This window comes from Vulpes vulpes, chromosome 3 (assembly GCF_048418805.1).
Source record: "Vulpes vulpes isolate BD-2025 chromosome 3, VulVul3, whole genome shotgun sequence".
In the NCBI taxonomy this organism is placed as follows: domain Eukaryota; kingdom Metazoa; phylum Chordata; class Mammalia; order Carnivora; family Canidae; genus Vulpes; species Vulpes vulpes.
In genome coordinates, this window is record NC_132782.1 from 117792989 (window position 1) to 117815526 (window position 22538).

The 22538-nt window shown below is 42.7% G+C and overlaps 1 protein-coding gene across 14 annotated transcripts; it reads left to right on the plus strand.

Annotated features, from left to right (window-relative positions):
* The first annotated feature begins 25 nt into the window (after positions 1-25).
* Positions 26-22320, plus strand: CLCC1 (chloride channel CLIC like 1). 14 transcript variants are annotated; one of them, XM_072754449.1, is made up of 13 exons: positions 58-212; positions 753-838; positions 8908-9048; positions 9438-9539; positions 11318-11425; positions 12072-12143; positions 12386-12526; positions 13904-13997; positions 15643-15740; positions 16004-16150; positions 18567-18905; positions 20465-20752; positions 22016-22320. In XM_072754449.1, the coding sequence occupies exons 3-12, from the start codon at positions 8920-8922 to the stop codon at positions 20720-20722; spliced, it is 1488 nt and encodes a 495-aa protein (XP_072610550.1). In that variant the 5' UTR covers positions 58-212; positions 753-838; positions 8908-8919; the 3' UTR covers positions 20723-20752; positions 22016-22320. The 14 variants fall into 14 exon arrangements, with proteins under 14 accessions (XP_025852121.1, XP_025852129.1, XP_072610550.1 ...); XM_025996343.2 differs by having other exon boundaries at positions 59-212; positions 11922-12143; XM_025996336.2 differs by having other exon boundaries at positions 26-212; positions 11922-12143; positions 20465-22320.
* Positions 22321-22538: the final 218 nt, after the last annotated feature.

Consider the following 22538-nt stretch of genomic DNA (forward strand, 5'->3'; position numbering starts at 1 on the left):
CCCGCCCCGCCCCGCCCCGCCCCTCGGCGCCCCGTCCGCCGCGCGCCGGGCAGGACGCACAGCCGCCGGCCGAGCGAGTCGATGAGCGCGCGCGCGACGCCCCGCGCCCGCCGAAGCGCTCGGCTGCTCCACAGCAGCTCGCCATCTTTCCCAGCCGACCGGCCGGGGGAGCGTCTTTCTTCCCGCGACGCGAAAAGGCGGGCGGTGCGGCGGTGAGTCGGCGCGGCCGGGTGTCGGCGCCGCGGGCGGGCGGGGAGGCCGCGGGGGCCGGGGCCTGGGGCGACCCGCCGCCTCACCCGGGGTCGCAGCGCCGCTGCTGTCGCGTCACCCCGTTCCGAGAGCGGCCTGGGGTGCGGGACCGGCCGGCGCGGAGCGAGACCCCGACAGGGGCGGACGCCGGATGTTGTGGCCGTTAGCTACCCCTGAAAGCTGCTCCCAGAACTTGAGCAGACAGCGTCAGCGGCGTAGTTCAGACTTGGCCGCAGTTAATTTTTCAAGACTCCAAGGCGGACTTGAATGTAAAAAGCTGGACGGCGAGTGGGCGTGAAGAGCCTCGCGTTCTCCCTCGGTGGCGGCGGCTAGGGAAGCTGGCCCCGGGGGAGCGGCCCCCGCGCGCGAGCCCACCTGCCCGCGGGCGCCCGACCTGCCCGCGCAGCCTCCCGGGGAACACAGATCTGACTCGGCAGTTCGTCTTTCTCAGGCAGTTGTAGTGCATCAGATATTTTTTTGCTATGCCCATTTCCTCTTCGCAGGGACTTTGCTGGGAGATCTCAGTCCTTTGCCGGCTCTCCACCCAGTTTGTTTTCCTGATCTGTCAGACGAAGATAGCCACACTAACGTGAGTTTCTGCGAGAATCCAATGAATGTCTGTGACAGTGTTTGGCACATAGTCCTCAAACACTGCTATTGTAGATATTATAATTTTGCAATTAATGTGAAAGCTTGAAGCAGATAAGAAAGGCGATTTTAGAAAAGAACCGGAGGAGAGAGCTTAGTATTAACTGCCGAGCAGTAGAATCAGGTGCCGCCGTTAACGTGAACCAACACACGATGGTCGTTATCCTGAACACTTTGCTTCTTGGACTGAGATCTGCCGTCACCAGGAGCTGTTAGAAGTGCAGAATCTCAGGCCCACATCAGACGGGCTCCGTCGGAAGCGGTCTTTCACAAGATCCCCAGCAGGTTTAGACGCAGTTTTGCTGGGAGGAAGTGTGAGATCGACTGTGGGATTTCTCCCGGAGCTCCGGCCTTCGGTCAGTGACCGCGGGCCTCGCAGGAGGACTTGCAGCTGGCGCTGCTCTTCCACCTCACCTCCTTGACTTTCTGGGTTTCTTCAGTTCCTGGTCCTGGGTAACGCTCTGCATCTGCAGAAGGTCATTGGAGAAAGTAGCATGGCCCAGTTACATGACTTTTGCGGGTCACGGTCAAAACTCAGCTTCTTGACAGGTTTTGGATGAATCTCCCTTGGTGTAGAGTTCCCGGTAGAGCTGTCTTGCCGGGTGTTCATTCCCGCATTCCAGCTTCCTGACACAGCAACACACTCCTGGCTTCCCAGGGAACCGTTCCACCGTCTTGTTGATCATTACACGGATGTGAGCTCTGTCGGCTTATGTTTTTGCTTTAGTACCTTTCTTTCTCTTTGTTCGTTTCTGTTAATGAAGGACGGTGAAACCTTGTTGCCTTGAAAAGCCTTTTCTGTCAGCTGCCATCTTCTCGAAGCTTCTGCTCAGTTCAGCGACTCCCTTTGTCACCTCAGTCCTTCACTACATAAAAGTACGTTTCTCCTTGGCAACCTGTGGAAGTCATTTCACAGATAACCAACTAATTAAGCAATCCATGGCTTCCCCGCCCCCAGATTTTAGTTTTCTCAGCTTCCCTGAAATATTTAATACAGTTGACTAATGCCCCTTTCACTGTAAGGCCCTATTGGTTTCTGCAAATTGCATTTTTCAGCTTGTGCTCTACTGCTTCATTAGGCTTAACTCCCTTCTCTTGTGTTTGGGTCTTCTGAAGGGTTTATTCCTTAGTTTAACTCTTCCCCCCGCCCTCCATAAAGTGTACAGGCATCCAGTATTTCTGTTTCTAGAGTGCAATGGAGATCCTAGGATACCTTTCCCACCGTTATTATTACTTGGTATTTTGGTTTTTCATTTTTAAACATAAAAAGTTGTGGGTTTTTGTTTGTTTTTACTGTTAGTAGTTGGCTTCATTTATCAGTATGCTTGACCAGTTCCTTTGCTCAACATTGTTTCATTTATTCACGCCTTTTTCCTTTGAGGTTAAACTTCTGTAATATGTCAAGAGTCTATGGGCTGGAGACTTTCTTAGTCTTTTTACATTGGAAGAAATCTGTATTAGTTTGCTGTGGCTGCCATGACAAATTCCACAGACTAGTACCTTAAATAACTTATTTTCTTGCGATACTGGAGGCTGGAAATCCAAGATCACGGTGGCACCCAGATTGATTTCCTTCTTTCAGCTTGTAGATGGTTACCTTCTTCCTGTGTCTGCACCTCATCTTCCCCCTGTGTCCAGATTTCTTCTTATAAGGACACCAGTCATATTGGATTAGGGCCCATGCTGATGACCTCATTTTAACTTAGTTACCTCTTTAGAGATACTATCTCCAAGTATAGTCATATTCTGGGGACCTGGGGTTTTAGGACTTCAACATAAGAATTTTGGAGGAATATGGTTCAGACCATACAATGTCTCAATCTTTCCCATTTTATTTATTTGACATACACACACACAGGACAAGCAGGGGGAGAGGGAGAAGCAGGCTTGGCAGGGAGCCTGCTGTGGGCTCCATCCCAGGACCTAGAGATCATGGCCTGAGCTGGAGCCAGACGCTTAACCGACTGAGCCACCCAGGCACCCCTAGTCTTTCCCATTTTAAAAAAGCCTTTTGTAAAATATGAAATACAGAAAACTGTGTAAAATATAAATGTTCATCTTTGCAAATTATTAAAAAAACATATACCTTTGTGATTACTGTCAAAATCCCAGAAACCCTCCAGAGCTTTTTTTAATCATTTCATTCTTGATCTCAGAGGGAAGGATTTCAGTACTTACCATCACGTTCAGGGTTTGCCTATAGTACACTTCCTGGCAAAGTTTTCTTTTATTCTTGGTTTACTAATTGTTTTAGTCATGAATAAGTTTATCCTGTTTCACTCCTGATACTGATTTTGGTGGTCTTCTCTTTTTCTTCTTAATCTTACTATAGGTTTATCACATTTTTTAAGTTCTTTCAAAGAACTAATTTTTGGTTTTATTTATTGCAAGTTTGTGTCCTAATTTATTGTTTTTCACACGTGTTTATTTTTGTATTGAATCCTTTCTGTGGTTCTTTTTCAGGCCTGAGGTGTTTCCTGCTATGTATGCATTGATCAGAGCCTTGCTGAAGACTCAAGGGGGTCTGGTTCCTTTTTTTTTTTTTGTATATTTTTTTTATTGGAGTTTGATTTGCCAACATATAGTATAACACCCAGTGCTCATCCCATCAAGTGCCAAGGGGGTCTGTTCCCATACCAGTTCTCTGACACAGACTGGATGTCCTGCAGTTCAGTTCTGACACAATATACCCAGAGTAGTGCACACCCTCACAAGTTAAGGTCACAGTCCTGTTCAAGGCTGTCTCCATGACAGACACACACCTTGGGGACCACCTGTGTGTCCTCTCTGTGAAATCCAGGCATGTCACTTTCCTGGCACATCTGTGTGTCACCAACCAGCTCCTCTGAGTCTCAGTGTGCAGAGTTTTTATTGTGGTTTCAGTATGTGGGCATGACTGGTTAAATCATTGGCCATGTGATTGAACGTCACCATTTTCCTTCCTTCCCTGAGGTTGGATGGTTGAAAGTTCCAACCCTCTAATCATGTGCCTGGTCTTTCTGATGACCATCCCCCACCCTGAAGCTACCTTGGGGCCCAGCAGAGTCGCATCAGTAGCACCTCATCACAAAAGACACTGCTGTCACTCAGGAAATTTCTAGGGTCTTTGGAGGAACCGAGGTCAAAGACCAGATGTCCTTTATTATATTGCAGGGGCCCTGTGCAGATCTCTGGAGCTCTGTCTTTGCAACTTTCTCTTGTCTCGGTCCCCAAGATTCTCAGCTCTGTTTCCACAGGGGCTTTCTGGGCTCTGAGTTCCCCCTTCCAGTGCGCATGGCCTAGAAACTGTTAGGAAGGCAGTAACCTGGGGCAGTGGAAGGGTTGTCTGCGTTTGGTTCCCATTTTCCAAAGACTGTTATACTTGCTTGGTGTACAGTGTCTTGAAAACTTGTTTCATAGATTTTGTTCAATGGTTTTGGTTGTTCAGGCAGGAAAGTACACCTGATCCCTGTTACTTCATTTTGGCCAGTAGCCTGCTACTGGGGGTAGTAGCGCTCTGGGGAGCATGGGGTACTGTGGCGTTTCCGCCTTCCTGCTATGCTAGTCTTTGAATGCTTCAAATTTTCTCCACCCTCTGGTCTTTATGGTTGCTAGATCTACTCTCTGGATGTTCTTTTCCCAAGTCTTCCTAATGTTAGCTTCTTATCATTTTTTTCTGCTTAAATATTATGGTTATCTTTTTTTTTTTTTTTTTTTTTTTTTTTTTTTAAAGATCTTATTTTAGGGCAGCCACCGTGTCTCAGTGGTTTAGCGCCGCCTTCAGTCCAGGATGTGAATTTGGACACCCGGGATCGAGTCCCACGTCGGGCTCCTTGCATGGAGCCTGCTTCTCCCTCTGCCTCTCTCTCTCTCTTTCTGTGTGTGTGTGTCTCTCATGAATAAATAAATAAAATATTAAAAAAAGATCTTATTTTATTCATTTGTGAGAGACCCAGACACAGAGAGAGAGGCCAAGACATAGACAGAGGGAGAAGCAGGCTCCCTGCAAGGAATCCGATGCGGGGCTTGATCCCTGATCCCAGGATTAGGACCTGAGCCGAAGGCAGACGCTCAACCGCAGAGCCATCCGGGCGTCCCAGATGTTGTGGTTATGTACTGCTGTGTGACAAACCACCTCAAAGTTTAGAGGCTTTGAACAGCCATTTTATTTCTCATGATTCTGTGGGATTATGGGCCTTAACTGGACTCATCTGCATAGTTCTTTTATTTATTTATTTTTAAGATTTTATTTATTTACTCACGAGAGACACAGAGAGAGTGAGAGGCAGAGACACAGGCAGAGGGAGAAGCAGGCTCCACGCAGGGAACCCGATGCGGGACTCGATCCCAGATCTCCAGGATCACACCCTGGGCGAAGGCGGCGCTAAACCTCTGGGCCACCAGGGCTGCCCAGTTCTTTTATTTCACATGATTTTGGCTGGGTTACAAGTATGTTACCGTGAGATTGGACTGGGACCATGAGGATGACTCATTCACATGGCTGGCCATTGATGATGTTTGCCAGCTGGGAGCTTTGCGACCCTACACATGGCCTGTCCATGTGGCTAAGCCTCACAGCATAGCAGCAGAGGTACAGTAGTAGGCGTTCCAAAGTGATAAAGTAGAAACAGCTGAACCACTTATAGGCCAAACCAGGCCCAGAACCAACGCAGCATCACTTCTCCACAATATTTTGGCTAAATATTGTGAAGCTTTATAAAAACCTTTGCTCATAGAAGATTGTGATGGAAACTTCATCCTGCTTTTGAAACAGGAATTGCATTCTACTCTTGAACTGGGCGAAGGCATATGACTGAGTACCTGACTGCTGTTATCTGTATTTTTAACAAAAGTTGGACCCTCTGCAAAAGGGATTTTACTAGCAACTAACATAACTAGAAAACAATGAATTGTAAATTGTAATATCTCCCATTTATAATTCTTGGTAAACCGCTGATGTAAGGTTATCTTATACTTTTTCTTATAAAAACCCCTAACTTTTCCCCTGCAGTGGGCCACAATTTGGGTTGCTCCCCAAATTGCAATTCTAAACCCTAAATAAATGCTTTTAATTTTTTTTATTTATTTATGATAGTCACAGAGAGAGAGAGAGAGAGGCAGAGACACAGGCGGAGGGAGAAGCAGGCTCCATGCACCGGGAGCCCGATGTGGGATTCGATCCCGGGTCTCCAGGATCGCGCCCTGGGCCAAAGGCAGGCGCCAAACCGCTGCGCCACCCAGGGATCCCAATAAATGCTTTTATTTCAGTTTTTCCTCTTTCCGTAGCCGACGGTGGTCACAGTCCAAAGTCAGGAGGAGGGAAAATAAACTCCGTCTCTCGATGGGGACTTGACAGAGTTCTTGGCTATCTTTAATCTCTTCAGAGACCTTCCCTACATTGCTTAATCCATCTGTGCCATTGTCCTTCATTTTTTTTCCACAGGACGTTTCACTGTCTCAAATTGTTTTGTCAACTTATTGTCCCCTCTTGTCCCTGTTTCTGTGTACCCCTCCCCTCCTTCTTAACTTCTAGCTTCTTAACTTCTAGCTTCTTAACAAAACCTGGCCAGGCTAATTTCCTGGTGTCTCCGTCACATAAGACAGTGCCCAATATTCAGTAGGTATTTAATAAATGTTGAACAAACGAATGCTGAACTTTTCTCCAAAACCATGTTCTCATTCTGAATTTCTTTTGACGTTAATAATACCACCTTTTTGTTGTTGGTCAGCCTTGAAATCTTGGCCATGCTTGCTGTTTTCTTTCCTTACGTACATTCAGCAGCTGAGGCTTATAGAACTGAACTTTAGAATGTGATTCAGCATCCTTTTGCTACTTCAGCCTCCTTGTAGGACTCTCTGAATCCAGTACATTCTGTACACTTAGTACTGTGATTTCCCCAAATGTGACTCCCTCGCCATTCACAGCTACTGTTAGCAGTTGAGGTTGGCAATCGGCATTGTCCCACAGCTGACCTTGTCATACAGCTTTCTCCCAGCCCCACCATGTCCATCCTCGAATTTACAGTTTCGAAGGTTCATGGACTCCTCAGCCACCCTCACCTTGCCCTCTTAGGCACACTTCCCTGTCTCTTGCCGATGCCCATTCTTGTGCCAGTTTCTCCCAGTCAGATGTCGTTGCTTCATCCTTCATCCTTTGAATCCCTGTATAGCTTTGACCATTTGCATTTGCTGCTTGACATGTATTGAATGTCCCTCATGCGCCACCCACTGGGCTTGGAAAAGTGGAGGGGGCAAGATGGAGAGCCCTCAGCAAGGTGAATTCCGATTGGAGTAAGATAGTACTTTCCCCTGGAAAAGTTCACATCATAGCACAGTGGTTTTCTAACCTCACTGCCAGTTGGAATCATCTGAGATGCTTTAAAAAGCCAACCGCCTGGGTCCCACCCTTAGAGATTCTGATTTGACTGATCTGGGATGTGGCCAGGAGATTGGGGGGGGGGGTTTAGAAGCTTGCCAGGTGATTCTAATGCACAGCCAAGATCACCAGCCACTGTGCCAACAGAAGAGACTGACCAGTGCGTGGCTAATTTGATTGTGTGTTGTGCTAGAAGAATAAAGACCATGCTGGGAACACAAAGGAGGAGTGTTTAATATAGCCTGGAGTTGCTTTTATTTTTACAAACTAGACTGTAAACTCAGGACTTTCTCATCTGGGAAATCCCTTATTTGATTTTTATTCATCGTAAATTTGGAACAGGCTGTCCAAAAGAACTTTCTGCAATGATGGAAATGTTCTGTGTCTGCCCTGTCTAGTGTGGCAGCCACTAGACCCATGTGGGAGCACTTGAAATGCAGCTAGCATGAATGAGGAACTGAATTTTTAATTTTATTTAATTTTCATTAAATTTAAATAGCCACGTGTGTTTAGTGGATACTGTATTGGGGAGTATCGAATAGAGGCGGTATTGAGTATTCAAATGATTTGACAGTGTTTGTGCAGAGACTTAGATGAAGCAGATTATTTTCTCTGAATGGTTTGGGAGTTCAGTCACCTTGTTTGAATCTTCATACCTTTCTATTGTCCATGTGTTAAAAAAAGAATTTTGAGGGAGAGAGTGGTTAAATACCTCTTCTTTTCTTTCTTTCTTTCTTTTCTTTCTTTCTTTCTTATTTATGATAGTCACAGACAGAGAGAGAGAGGCAGAGACACAGGCAGAGGGAGAAGCAGGCTCCATGCACCAGGAGCCCGACGTGGGATTCGATCCCGGGTCTCCAGGATCGCGCCCTGGGCCAAAGGCAGGCGCCAAACCGTTGCGCCACCCAGGGATCCCAGTACCTCTTCTTTTCTAAAGCAGTTTTACTGAGAAGTGTCTCATCTACTATTCGCTCATTCAGAGAGCACAATTCAGTGCTTTTTGTATATTTACAGACATGTGCAGCCATCACCATAGTCAGTTTTAGATCCTTTTTCATCACCTCAAAAAGAAGCCCTGTACCATTTAACTACCAACTCTTTGTTCTGTCCCTAGCCCTGAGCACCTACTAATCTACCATCCATCTCTAGATTTGCCTGTTCTGGACATTTCATATAATGGGATAATTTACCATCTGGTCTTTGGTGCCTGGCATCTTTCATACAGCACAGTGCTCTCGAGGTTCATCCATGTTGTAGCATGTGTCAATACTTCATTCCTTGTTATGGCCTAATAATCTCCCATTGTATGGGCACACCACATTTTAGTTATCCATAGACATTTGAATTGTTTCTCCTTTTTCCGCTCTTGTGAATAATGTGGCTGGAAACATTTGTGTACAAGCTTTTGTGTGGGTATGTGTGTTCATTCCTTGGGTATAAATCTAGGACTGGAATCCTGAATCATACAAAAAGTTCCTATTTTCTTTTTGTCTCAGCAAGAATATGTGAATACCATTTTACTGAGTATTTTTATTTCAGTTATTATTCAGAAAGAAACCATTATCTTAGTGTTAGAATGAAGTAGATAGTATTTATTACAAAACCATTTTTCTATAAATAATCATATTTCATTATGTCTATTACAAATTTTTTAGCCTTCATGCAGGATGCTGTATTCTCTGCTGCTTTGTGAATGTCTGTGGCTGATAACTGGTTATGCTCATGATGATGACTGGATTGACCCCACAGACATGCTTAACTATGATGCTGCTTCAGGAACAATGAGAAAATCTCAGGTATTAAAAAAAAAAGTGCATGTGCAAGTGGGTAAGACCTTATTGGTCTGTAATGGAAATAGTCTCCTTCTGTTACTGTTTCTCACAGTTTCCAGGATCAAGAGTCATATATCAATGACTACAACCATGTAGAATATCTCCCTGATTCTTAGTCTGAGAAGATTTCAACTCCACCTGTTTATTTCTGTCTTGAATATGAACGTAAAGCCCATTGAGCCACAAACTTACTTGATTTTAGTTCTTGGCTAGTATATAAATGTGAGACTCTTTTTTGGTTGTTCAACACAGATGGAAAATATAACAGTCATAAGATGATGAAGTCACATTTTAGTGTTCTTTAGGTTATTTTCACAACTGAACAATAAAATAAAATCTCTGTTTTGCTTTAGGTAAAATATGGTATATCAGAGAAAAAGGAATTCAGTCCTGACTTATCACATGCTGACGAATTGTTGGAATGTTATAGCAAACTTGATTCTTTAACTCATAAGGTTAGAATATTTTTAATTCCTGAATTTTATATTACTTATAGTATGTTAAATTGCTGTTTCCCGTCTTTGCTAACATTTTATATGTTTCTGTGTATTGTACAATTTGTATATAATTTTTTCTTTAGTTACTCTAGCCTCGTTTTCTCTTTCATTGCTCTGGCCTTTTTTTTTTTTTTAATAGTTCTTTTATTTTCCTGTTATAACATTTATCTTGCTATGTTGTAATTATTTCTTTACCAGACTGAACATTTCTTGGAACAAGAAATATGTTTAATTCATTTTTGATTCTCTATCAGCTGTCACAGTGCTGGGTTATGATGGACTCATGACAAAGGTACCCATGAAGAAATGGGCCTGTGACCACCTGATGAACATAAGAATACTCTTGTAAATAGAAGGGATTATTATAATTTAGTGTGTGGTAGCTATTCCTTCATTTATTCAATCCTTTTATATGTATGGCTGAAATAGAGTTTATGAGAAAGGAAATAAATCAAAATTATTAAGGGGTTTGAATGGATGTTGTGGGTGGGAACCAGCCTCTTGGCTGTGGAGACTCAGCTGGTGGCCCAGTGGAGGGGGCCTCAGAAGGAGACGGGTGGCAGAGGTCTAGCAATGCTGAATGCTCCAGCTGACACAGTGATGGGTGTCACAGTGATGGGTGTCGAGGAGGAAAGTGTTAGGTTTCTCTAAGGTGGAATAGACAAGTTTAGGGAGCTGAGGGAGGAGGGAAAGGGGTGGAGTGAAGGAGGGAGGTTTCCAGCTTGAGAGGCTTGGGGAGCTTGTGAACAGAGATACTGAGATCTAAATTCCAGCTCTGCAAGCGCTGCTGTGGTTCTTACTGGGTGTAAATGGTCTCACCCAAGTGCTTGCCACGAGACGCTTGGATAAAATTTGCCTCAGTTTAACTGTGTTTTGTAGTACCATGAGCTTGTTTGGCTGTATACTGGGAAATGCCCCAGGGTGTGATCCTGGAGTCCCAGGATTGAGTCCCGCATCGTGCTCCCTGCATGGAGCCTGCTTCTCCCTCCGCCTGTGTCTCTGCCTCTCTCTCTCTCTCTCTCTCTGCATCTCTCATGAATGAATAAATACATTCTTTAAAAAAAAAAAACAGAACATTCTCAGGGCACCTGGGTGGCACAGTTGATTTGAGTCCAACATTTGGTTTTGGCTCAGGTCGTGATCTCAGGGTCATGAGATTGAGCTCTGCCGTGGGCTCCATGCTCAGTATGGAGTCTGCTTGGGACTCTTCCTCTCCCTCTGCCCACCTTGAAAATAAAGAAAGAAATCTTAAAAGCAACACAAAACACCCCACAGACAACATTTCCATAAAGGGGCCCCTGGGTGGCTCAATCAGCTAAGCATTCAACTCTTGGTTTCAGCTCAGGTAGTGATCTCAGGGTGGTGAGATGGAGCCCCCCATCTGGCTCCACACTAAGAGCAGAGTGTGCTTGAGATTCTCCCTCCCTCTCCCTTTGCCCCTCCTGCTCATATACTCTCCCTCTCTCTCTGTCTCAAGTCAGTCAATCTTAAAAGAATTGCTGATAGTCAGCAAAAACACTGCCAGTCAGGGCTAAGTGCTGGACTTGTATTCCTCATTTGTTGCCTACCTGCCCTTTGCAAAAGAGAACCCACAGAAAGTAGGGAGTTCTACGTTTTCATATAGCTGATAATTGCAGGCTCCTTACCTTGATCTTGATGGGGCCACTAGGCTAGAAACTTGACCCTTACATGAAACTTTGATGCTATCTAATGTTGGATTTATTCTGTGATTACAGATTGATGAGTGTGAAAAGAGAAAGAAGGAAGACTATGAAAGTCAAAGCAATCCTGTTTTTAGGAGATACTTAAATAAGATTTTGATTGAAGCCAGAAAGCTCGGACTCGTGAGTATTGGTGTGATACCAATCAGTGTAGTGGATATTTTCATTATTTATTTCAAATGGGGAGAGGTGCTTTAAATTTGCTATTTGAACTTTACTAAACAGTTGGAAATTTAATGCATTCATAACTTGGCAGGGAAATTCCATGCTGGCCTTTGTTTTCTACTACTTGCACATGTTCTCATTCACACTGATGTAAGATCATTCTATGCTGAGAAAAAGAACAATGTGTTTTAAGTAGTTCTTCCCCTACCCCCACCAAAGCTTTTTACTGTGGCAAGGGCTCCTTTATAGAATTGTATATCATGTGCATATTGTTCATAATTAATGTTTTTCACATGTATGATCTCTGGTTTTTATGTGAGACAAATAGGTGGATAGTATTACTCTTATTTTATACATATGAAATGTGAACCACATATATATTTACTTCCAAATTGGCTTTTCTTTTGAAATATTTCTCTTTTCTATTTTTTTTGGGGGGGCAAATTTAATTCAGCCTGAAGAAAACAAAGATGATATGCATTATGATGCTGAGATTATTCTAAAAAGACAAACCTTGTTAGAAATACAGAAGTTTCTCAGTGGAGAGGATTGGAAACCAGGAGCCTTGGATGATGCACTAAGTGATATTTTAATTAATTTTAAGTTTCATGATTTTGAAACCTGGAAGTGGCGATTTGAAGATTCTTTTGGAGTGGATCCATATAATGTGCTAATGGTAAGAAGGGACAAGGGGGGCGTAAGTTACAGCTCATTTTTAGAAATGCTTTAAAAACTCCACCATAAGTACGTTAAGAACTTGTACGAAGACACTCCTGTTGAATTGACCATGCAGCAGAATGGCAGAGGTGATGTTCCATATCTGAGACCAGTTCTTTTGTTTTTGCTGACAGTTATCATTTTGTGGTGGGGAGGATGGCTTGGCAGTAACTCTGCTCTCCACTTCTTCCTGTTTTCCAGGTGCTTCTGTGTCTGCTCTGCATCGTGGGATTAGTAGCTACTGAGCTGTGGACGTATGTGCATTGGTACACCCAGTTGAGGCGTGTTTTATTCATCAGTTTCCTCTTCAGTTTGGGATGGAATTGGATGTATTTATATAAGGTATTAAGTAGGTAGAAGGTTTTCAGATGTTTTAATGTTACTTCATAACAGAAAACTTGGCTCTGACTGGGGCTGAAGGCAGTAACTGGAGAGGCCAGGGAGAGGGGAGGACACTGGCAGCCGCTCACCTGTACCTGGTGTTTTGGTCCCTGACCAGTTTGGTGCAGGGCTAATTTTCATAACCCAATTTCTGATGGGTGGTATTTGGGCCAGCTAAATCGAAATAGAGCTAAGTAGATACATTTTTTTTTTTTTTTTTTAAGATTTTATTTGAGAGAGAGAGAATGAGAGAGAACAAGTGGGGGAGGGGCAGAGGGAGAAGCAGATTCCTCGCTGAGCAGGGAGTCTGACATGGGACTCAGTCTCGGGACCCTGAGATTGTGACCTGAGCCGAAGGTAGATGCTTTACTGACTGAGCTGCCCTGGCGCCCCGGTAGATACATTTTAAAAATTTTTATGTAGGTAGTTGAGGGTATATGCTTTTATTCTTTGCCAGAAAAGATATAAAAATATTATTTTTTAAAAGATTATTTTCTGAATATGAAAATGATATGCTAATAATAAGACAATTTAGAAAAGATAGTAGGTCATAAGGTGAAATTTGATTTTTAAAAAAAATTACCTATAATTTTGTCACCTAGAGATAATTGCTGTCAATATATTGAGATATTTCTTTCCAGTATTTTTTCTAAATTTTAATTCTTTCAAAATTGGGATCATGCTGAATATAGAAAATCAAATGAAGCACCTACTGTTCCTGTCAAAATAGCATTGAAGGACAATTTTAGATCTTTCTAGCAGGGTGAGTCAAGTAGCAAAATATTTTCAATGAATTTATCTGATTAAATCTTTGTAATACATCCTTAACCTTTTGCTCTAAGTTCTATAGCTTCTAGAACTAATTACTTACAAATTAAAGGAAAAAAGTTTGGTTGAATATGCTATTTTGGCGATTTCCCCCAAACCAAAAAAAACCAACACATTATATAGGCCATTTGTGCTGAAACCAGAGTAAAACACCATTTTATCGTGAATTATAAAAGAAAATGAGTAGTCATTTAATATATATATTTTTGGATGTGGTATGAATTATATCTGAACTAATTTTTTAAAACAATCTTTTCTAGTCAAAGATTTACCTTTCTCATCAAAATTACCTACAAAGATACAGTTCCTTATCCTTACTCGTTGCATTAATACTGTGCTTTGCCATGAGCAGAGAAGAGCTATTTAAAAAATGTATTTTTTTTTCTATTAAAAAACCATCACCAATCTGTTATCTGGTGAAGAAGACATACTTTGAAGTCAGGTTTTTGGATATGTAGACATAACCTTCATGTTCACAGCCACTCATAGCTCCCTTTTGGTGTTGGTCAGCTCGCGTTCGCACAGCATCAGGCTGAGGTTGCCAAGATGGAGCCATTAAACAATGTGTGTGCCGAGAAGATGGACTGGATTGGAAGCCTCTGGGGTAAGGTGTTGGTTCATCAGGCCTCATTTTGAGTAGAATTTCTAAGAAGGAGAGACCGTATATTCGTAAATACAGAGAAATGATAAAATACCAGAAGGACGCTTTTCCTGACTAAGTCTTCAGTATCAGAAGAACATGCAAGAAGGGTCAGGGTTCAGTCCATGACTCTTGTGCTCATGTAATATCACAGGGAGGGAGCAGGAACCGTGTCTTTGCCAGCTCTTGTATTACCGGTCTTCTCCATAGACTGTGATGGAGGTGATGCTCATCTTGTCTGTCTAGTGTTAGGAAGAGTGTCCACAATGTTACTAAAGAAGTGAGTCAGAGTTCATATGAATTAATAACCATTTTAGGCTTAATATCCTTATATTGACTTATGAAATCTTATGGTGTAGCTTTACTGTACATCTTTTTTAAAGATTTTATTTATTCATAGAGTCACACAGAGAGAGAGAGAGAGAGAGAGAGAGAGAGGCAGACACACAGGCAGAAGGAGAAGCAGGCACCATGCAGAGAGCCCGATGTGGGACTTGATCCAGGGTCTCCAGGATCACGCCCTGGGCTGCAGGCAGCGCTAAACCGCTGCGCCCCCGGGGCTGCCCTGTACGTTTTTTTTTTTTTAAGAGGAAAGTTAACTTTTTTTTCCCTCACAGACTGTATAACGTTCTCACTACTGTTGACTGCCTTTGGTTCTGTATATTTAGCAACAGGAATGGTTTAGTGTTCAGAGGCACTTTATAAACCCAAGTCCATAACTGACACAGATAGAATCTCTACAGATTGTACAAAGCAGGGTATCCAAAGTAATGTTTCTTTAAAAATTATGGGAACTAACCCAACCCAGTCTTGCTTCCTGGCTTCAGGGGAAAATTGACTGCCTCCTCTAGCTCAGGCTAGTATGTAATGTACATAAGCCTGATTTAGAAAAATTGGGAATAGGGGGCAGCACGGGTGGCTCAGCAGTTTAGCGCCGCCTTCAGTCCAGGACATGATCTTGGAGACCTGGGATCGAGTTCCGCATCAGGCTCCCTGCATGGAGCCTGCTTCTCCTTCTGCCTGTATCTCTGCCTCTCTCTCTCTCTCTCTCTCTCACATGAATAAATAAATACTAAAAAAAAAAAAAAAAAAAAAATTGGGAATAATGTTCTTTATTTTGCAAAATAAGAACTGACTTTTTAAATTGAAATTTTATTGAGATGATCCTAGATGCACAGGTAGTTGTAAGAAGTAAAACAGATGGGTGCACCCTTCCCCATTTTCCCCAGTGGAAGTGTCTTACCTGACTGTAGCAATCACAGCCAGAATATTGACTTTCATGTAATTCAGCAATCTCACTCAGATTTCTGTGGTTTACTTGGCTTCATTTGTAGGTGATAAGGAATGGTTTTTAAATATTTACCTTTTAGAAATTTTCATAAAATAAAATGTTTTAGCCACATAAGACTTGTCTAATTTGAAGAAATTTTTAAAATATTTTGGACACAAGGTGAAAAAATTTTAAATCAGAGTTACAGGGAAGCTATTTGTACAGCATTTAAATTTGGTTGGTGGCAGGGACAGGGACAAAACCAAAATGTTGTCTTATTTGGGAATGAAATGTGACTTTTTTTTAATGACTCAGTGTTTTGTCTGTTTCTTTAAATAGAATTGTTTAGAAGTTCATGGACCTATAAGGATGACCCATGCCAAAAATATTATGAGCTCTTACTAGTCAACCCTATTTGGTTGGTCCCACCAACAAAGGTAATAGAATATATTTTGTAGAAGTTGCTTCTACAAAGTCTGTGAAAAATCTCTTCTATTAAAAGTTGTTAGTGTTTTTTATAATCATTTTGCTAATAATAAACTCTTGTAGAAGATATACTTCTGTTGCACAGTGATTTTCACATTAAAAGCATTTTAATTTATGAACATAATTTTGATCCCAGTGCATGGTGAATTTTGGCTCATTCTGTGTGCTCCATCCTTTGAGGGAAAAATTAAGTTGCTGTGATCTTTTGTTTTAGGCACTGGCAGTTACATTCACCAACTTTGTCACGGAACCATTGAAACACATCGGGAAAGGAGCTGGTGAATTTATTAGAGAGTTCATGAAGGAGCTCCCAGTATTCCTTCACATTCCAGTGCTCATCATCATGGCGTTAGCTGTCCTGGTTAGTATAGAGCACTGTTGACTGTCAACAGGACTTGTAGAAAAAAGGCAATTATAGAACTTAGACTTTTCTGCTGTTGTAAATCAGGCTAAATTATGCTTATTGGTATGAAAAGATGATTTTTAAGTGATACAGATTTATTTATACTTACATATATATATTCCTTTAAGCGAGGACATGATTCTCATTTGACTGTAGATGTCATAGCAGTGACTTAGAATAATAACATCTTTTTAAATTTGTTCTTTAACTTGGTGAATTAATATACATGAAGGCAGTTGTTTAGTCCTCTTTGAGAAGGGGGGCCTTCTTATCTCAGACTGAGTTTTTGCCTCACCGAGAAGGGAAGAGCATTGGCGTTCCCATGGAATCTGGTCAGGATGTGGAAGAAGGTAGGTTACTGAGAAGCAGTGGGGGGGATCCAGGAACAGGCATTTATTAAGAAGAAACATTATTCATCATTCTTCTGTGGTCTCTTCGGCTTTTTTATTGTTGAATTTTGGCCTCTACCTTAAGAGAGCAGTTGTCACATAAAATGAAATGTAAAGAACCCAGATGTGCCTGGGAAAGGCCAGGTTTGTATTTGTAAAGAAATGAACCTATTTAAGGTTTATGACTTTAAATATTTTCAGTGTTTACTTTCTCTGATGGATATGAATAGACCCAACATAAGAGCAATTATCAGACAATTAGTACCTTCCAGTTAAAATTATTAAATTAAAAAGAATTGTGTTCCCTGAGGATACAAAATTTACTACATCTTATTCACTTTGAAATTATTCCTGTTTTGGTTTTGTGTTTTGGCTTGTGATTACAGGACTCTGGTTTAGGGGTATGGTTTTGTTAGGTGACATTAATTGTATAGTAGTGCAGATTTTCCTGGACTTCGGATGGGATTACATCCTGATAAACCCACTGTAAGTTGAAAATATCATAAGTCAAAAATAGACTTGCTGCACGTAGCCTTCAGGAATCGCAGCCTGGCCCAGTCCGCCTTAAACATGCACAGAACACTTCTGTTAGCCTGCACTTGGGCAGAATCATCTAACACAAAGCCTGTTTATAACAAGGGCCAGACATCTCACAGTTCATTGAACGTTGTACTGAAAGGGAGCGGCAGAATGGTTGTGTGGGTACGGAGTGGTTTTGAAGGTAGGGGTGCTCCACCCTCGTGTCCGCATGGCCAACCGGGGGCTGCTGCCCAGCATCACCAGAGGGGATCGTATCCGAGGTTGTTAGTCCAGGAAAAGATCCAAATCCTAAATTTGAAGTAGTTTCTTCTGAATGCACTGCCACTTTCCTGAGCACTATGAAGCCGAACAGTTCTAGGTCAAACCATCCTCAGTGGGGGACGATGGTTTAGTCTTTGAAACTGAAATTATAAACAAAAACCCATCATCTCTTATTGCTTCATGTGCCTAAGAAAAGGACTTTTACTACTATTGTCTTCAAATGGTTTCTTCAGCACAGTGATTTTCAAACTTGTTTTTAGGACCCTTTTGCATTTTTTTTTTTGAAGATTTTATTTATTTATGAGACAGAGGGAAGGGCAGATAACACAGGCAGAGGGAGAAGCAGGCTCCATGCAGGGAGCCCGACGTGGGACTCGATCCCAGGTCTCCAGGATCCCGCCCTGGGCTGAAGGCAGGCACTAAACCGCTGAGCCACCCAGGGATCCCCCTCCCTTTTGCATTCTTAATTACTGCAGACCACAAAAACAAAAAAGCTGAAGACAAAAAGAGCTCTTGTTATGGGGGTTTTATTTATTGATACTTACCATATTAAGTACACAAGGACACCATCCATGAGCCGTCAGAGTGTGGAAGTCATTCTAGCCCCAGGAGACCTCCCCAAACGCTCAGAGGGGAAGAGTAAAAAAAGACTAAGATCTTTGAAATATGAAAAGTTTGACCTCACAGAGTTCCTGAAACGGTCTCTGGGATCACCCCCAAAGACCCCTAGACCACGCTTTGAGAACTGCTGCCTAGTTTTTCTCATGAAACGGGACTCAGAGGCCATTGAACTTAGCTGTCACTAGAGCCAAGTTTGTATTTATTTGTAGAAAAGTTACCCACATGAGAATGTTTATGGAATCGATGTGCAACTCTAATGTTTAGTATTTACCTCAGGTGGGTGTGAAAATAGCTGATGAGCAGTTCACAATTAGTACCTTCTAATTCAAGTTTCTAGGTTTTAGCCAAACTGCCCTTGTTACAATTCAGTCAAAATGTTCAGCTGATTGAAATGTCTACTTAACACTTAATCTAAAAAGAGGTCTCTAATGAATCAATAGTGAAACAGGTTTATGTGTCCAAATGCCATAAGTCAAGTTAGGTAATTTTGTTAGCACCTTGGATAATTTCATTGTGAGTCAGCCATTTAAATACTCAGGACTATGTATTTCTTTTCCTTCTAGAGTTTCTGCTATGGTGCTGGAAGATCAGTTAATATGCTGAGACATTTAGGTGGTCCTGAGAGAGAACCACCCCGGGCACTTGGGCCAGGTGATAGAGGACGGCTGAACGAAGTTGATTATAGACCTCATGGTGGAGCAGGTGATGCAGATTTCTATTATAGAGGCCAGATCGGCCCCATTGAGCAAGGCCCTTATGACAGAACATATGAGGGTAGAAGAGATGTTTTGAGAGAGAATGATGACTTGAGACCTAAGACTGGCAACAAGAGCCCCGAAGTGCTCCGGCCATGTGATGTACCATATGCAGAGGCGAGGGAGCATCCCAAGATGGTACCCGGTGTAAGTCAGCAACTGTTTATTTTGCTGTCCCTTCATGCTAGGCTAAGTGCTTCCTGAGAGCGTCTGGTTAGGCATTTCTTCTTTTACTTTCCATGGTTAATTATGTCAATACATAATTGTTTACTTTTTCTTTTCTGGTCAAATTTCGGCCCTCTCAGAAGAAATAAAATGAGATTTAATTTTTATGTTACATACTATTTAACAGAACAGGTGGTAATTCATAGAAATTTTATAGGAAACCAAGTGTGACTGAAATTTTTGCCTCTGAAGAGCTCAGAGAAAAGTCCTCACTGAAGGCCCTGGAACCCCCGAGGAACCTGCAGAAGAGCCCTAAAGGCTCAGCTGGATGGAAGAGGGGTCAGGAGGGGTCATAATACCCCGCTTTCCCAAATCTTTGGTATCATTGGCTAGACGCTTTTTTATTTTTATTTTTTAAGATTTTGAGAGAGTGAATGAGAGAGAGCACGCGAGAGCATGAGCAGGGGGAGAAGAAGAGGGAGAGGGGGAAGCAGACTCCCTGCTGAGCAGGAGCCCACCGTGGGGCTTGATCCCCCACCACTCCAGGATCGTGACAGGAGCCCAAGGCAGACGCTTAACCAACTGAGTCACCCAGGCGCCCTTAGACCCTTACTTTCTACCTGCAGGATTGGCCATTTAAAGGGACATTTACATTTCTGTTTGAGAGAGGAATTTACATTGTCATTTGCAAAGTTTAAGTTGCACCTGTAAACCTTTCAGAAATAGTTATGAGCACAGTAGAATCTACAGAAAATCAGAATCCTTCCCATGGAGTTTCTTATAAGAATAAACATACCCACATACATCTAGAAAATTTTCAGGTGTTCCTTTCAGCTTTACTGGTTAACGGTAAGGCACCACTCATCACGGATCCTCCAGGGATTTCCCGGCGCACTTGAAGGGAAAGCTCGTGATCTCGGTGGCAATGTCCCACAGTGGCCTTCCGTTAGCACATGGCTCTTCTCCTACGCTCACTCTCCTTTAGCCGCAAGGGCCTCCTCGCTGTTCTGTGAACTTAGAACCTTTTTACTTGCTGTGCCCTGTGTATTTGCGTGGTGCGTTTCTTCAGGCCTTTACTGCGGTACCACCTTTCTACCCTAATTTAAGCAGCAGTCCAACCCCAGCTTGGTATTTTGTTAATTTGTTGCTTGGCTCCCCAAGCTAACTGGAAGTTCGAGTGAGGGCAAGGGTTTTTGTCGGTTTTGTTCCTGCTGTATCCCCAGTACCTGGGACTTAATACAGACTCAATAAATTTTGTCGAATGAATTATTCTCACCAGGCAAGAGGAGTTAGCAGTCCTGGTCACCAGTCCTCTTGGCCTTCCTCAAGCTGGGTGACCAGACTACCTGGCATATCCTAGGTGCCCCACTCCTCCGCACACAGCTCTGTGAGGCTTAATAACATTTACATAATTACAGCACCACACCGGAGCTGGGATTTGAGAGTTTGATACAGATTTGCATAGGAACTTGTTAAATGCATTTGATTTGATTATTGAATCTTCATATTATGTTAAACAACTAAAATGTAATTCTCTGCAGCATAAATTACCTGTTTTGGATACAAAGCCGAAAGGAATGGAGGGAATCCAGGTAGAAAGCACACCCTCAGAAAGCAGTACTGAAAGCAGCCAGTGTGTGAGGCTGGGCTCTGGCGCAGACGCCTCAGAGAAGGTGGAAGGTTCTCCAGCAGAGAAAGAGGCCCAGCTCAGGACTGATGCCAGAGGCAGCCCAGAGGCAGGCAGCGCGTGCAGCCCAGCCAGCTGTGGAAAGGATCCGGATGGCGGCCCACGTGCCTAGAGGAGCACGGACTTCGACCGCAGCTTGGAGGTCATCTTTGGGTTTTGTAAAGTATACTCTTCACAACTACCGCTCTTCTTCAGATGCCCTGACTTTTACTCCACAGGTGCCGACTTACACACCGATATTTTTACTGACCATCAGAATTACCTAATACATACCTCAGTTTGACTTTATCTTTTGTCTAATTTCACTTTCATACTGATACCTCCTGTGAAGTTTGAGGTGTTAATTTTGCAACAGGACCTTATAAATGAACATATGGCAAGCATCTCACTAGTTTCAAATAATTAAAGAGGATAGTTTGGATCAGGGGACATTGAAAACTGAGTTTTATGGTTCACAGGCATATATAGGAACCAACTAGCCAACATGTTTCCTACTGAAAGTCCTTTAATACCTACTTCAGTTAATGATTTGTTGTGCATTGGATTCGCTGTTTCCAAAAGTGGTGGGGAAGGCCACTAGTCGGCTTCACCGTCTTGGTACGCTTCAGCATCTTGATGCAGTCTTGGAGTCTGCCCCCATCATCGTGGCCTCGGCCTTCTGAATCTGCCTCCATCGCTCAAGTCTTCCAGTGGTGACTGGGCCTGCTTCCTTAAGCCACCTTTCTTTCTTTTCCCTCAGCTAAGACAGAACTGAAGATTACCAGAATTTAGTTACCACAGCTGGTTAATAAGTAGGTAATCTTGGTTTTCCGTAGTCAGACTAAGAATAGCTTTACTCCTTCCCCGCCAAATGCATACTTTACACATTGGTCGAGTACTTTATTTTTGCTAAACAGCAAAGTCTCTGTACATCCCTGGTGAAGTTTAAAAAGATGCCACTGTCAATGAAGATTTTAAAAAATCACCCCAGCAAGAGGATGTAAAACTTCACGTTCATATTATTTTCTAGTTTAATACTGCAAACACTTTAGTAACTCGTCAGAAAGGTAGTTTTTTCCAGAAAATGCAATAGGATTTTATATAAAAGTTTACATCACAGTAGGTATGTAACAAATGAACTACTGCAAGGCTGCCTGCAGTTGGGAGTGGATTTGTGAACAGCAGTGCTTATTAAGTCCTCCCTGAGGGCCAGACCTGCTCACACCAACCTGATGGGTAAATATGTGCCCAGGGTGGTAGCTGTCCTCTGAGCTGACTGGATTCTGAAGAGCAGTGACTGTCTCAGGTGACAGCCTGGAGCTGTGAGAGTGGAGTTAATGCTATCTGAACTCCTGACTGCTTTTTATCCGAGAATGAATCTGTAAAAAATTAAGTAAAATCTCCTCTTTGTCTTCTTTTATTACAGATAACCGTTGGGGGATGCAGTCCACTTTGAGAGCTAGCAGGGCAACACTGCTGCTGTTGACAGCAATTTAGGGAAGACACTAAAGCAGACTGAGCAGATCAAGGCCAGTTCATAACTTGAATAGAATTGTTTATTGTCCAGCCCATAATTATCATTAAAATCAAGGATTTTAGCAGCAGGCTTTTTGGAAAATCACAATGGGTTAGACAGCTTTTTAAAAGCAGTTCTTAAATGGAATAGATAATGTGGAATGTTTACAGGGTCTAAGAACTGTATACACAAAATAAACACTTATTTTTACATTATTATGGTTCATGTGCTGTCTTTGCTCATTGAATATGCTTCTAAGAAAAAGCCCCCATGAAATGAGAGTTTTTAAAAGGATGCTATCTAGGACGTTATGTCCTATATATAATCCCTAAAGCATCACATGATCCAGGTGTTCACTGAGTACTTTTGACAAAATCTGATCTTAGAACCAAGAATAATCTCTTTCTTCCTGAGCCTTTAATGTGATTCCAGA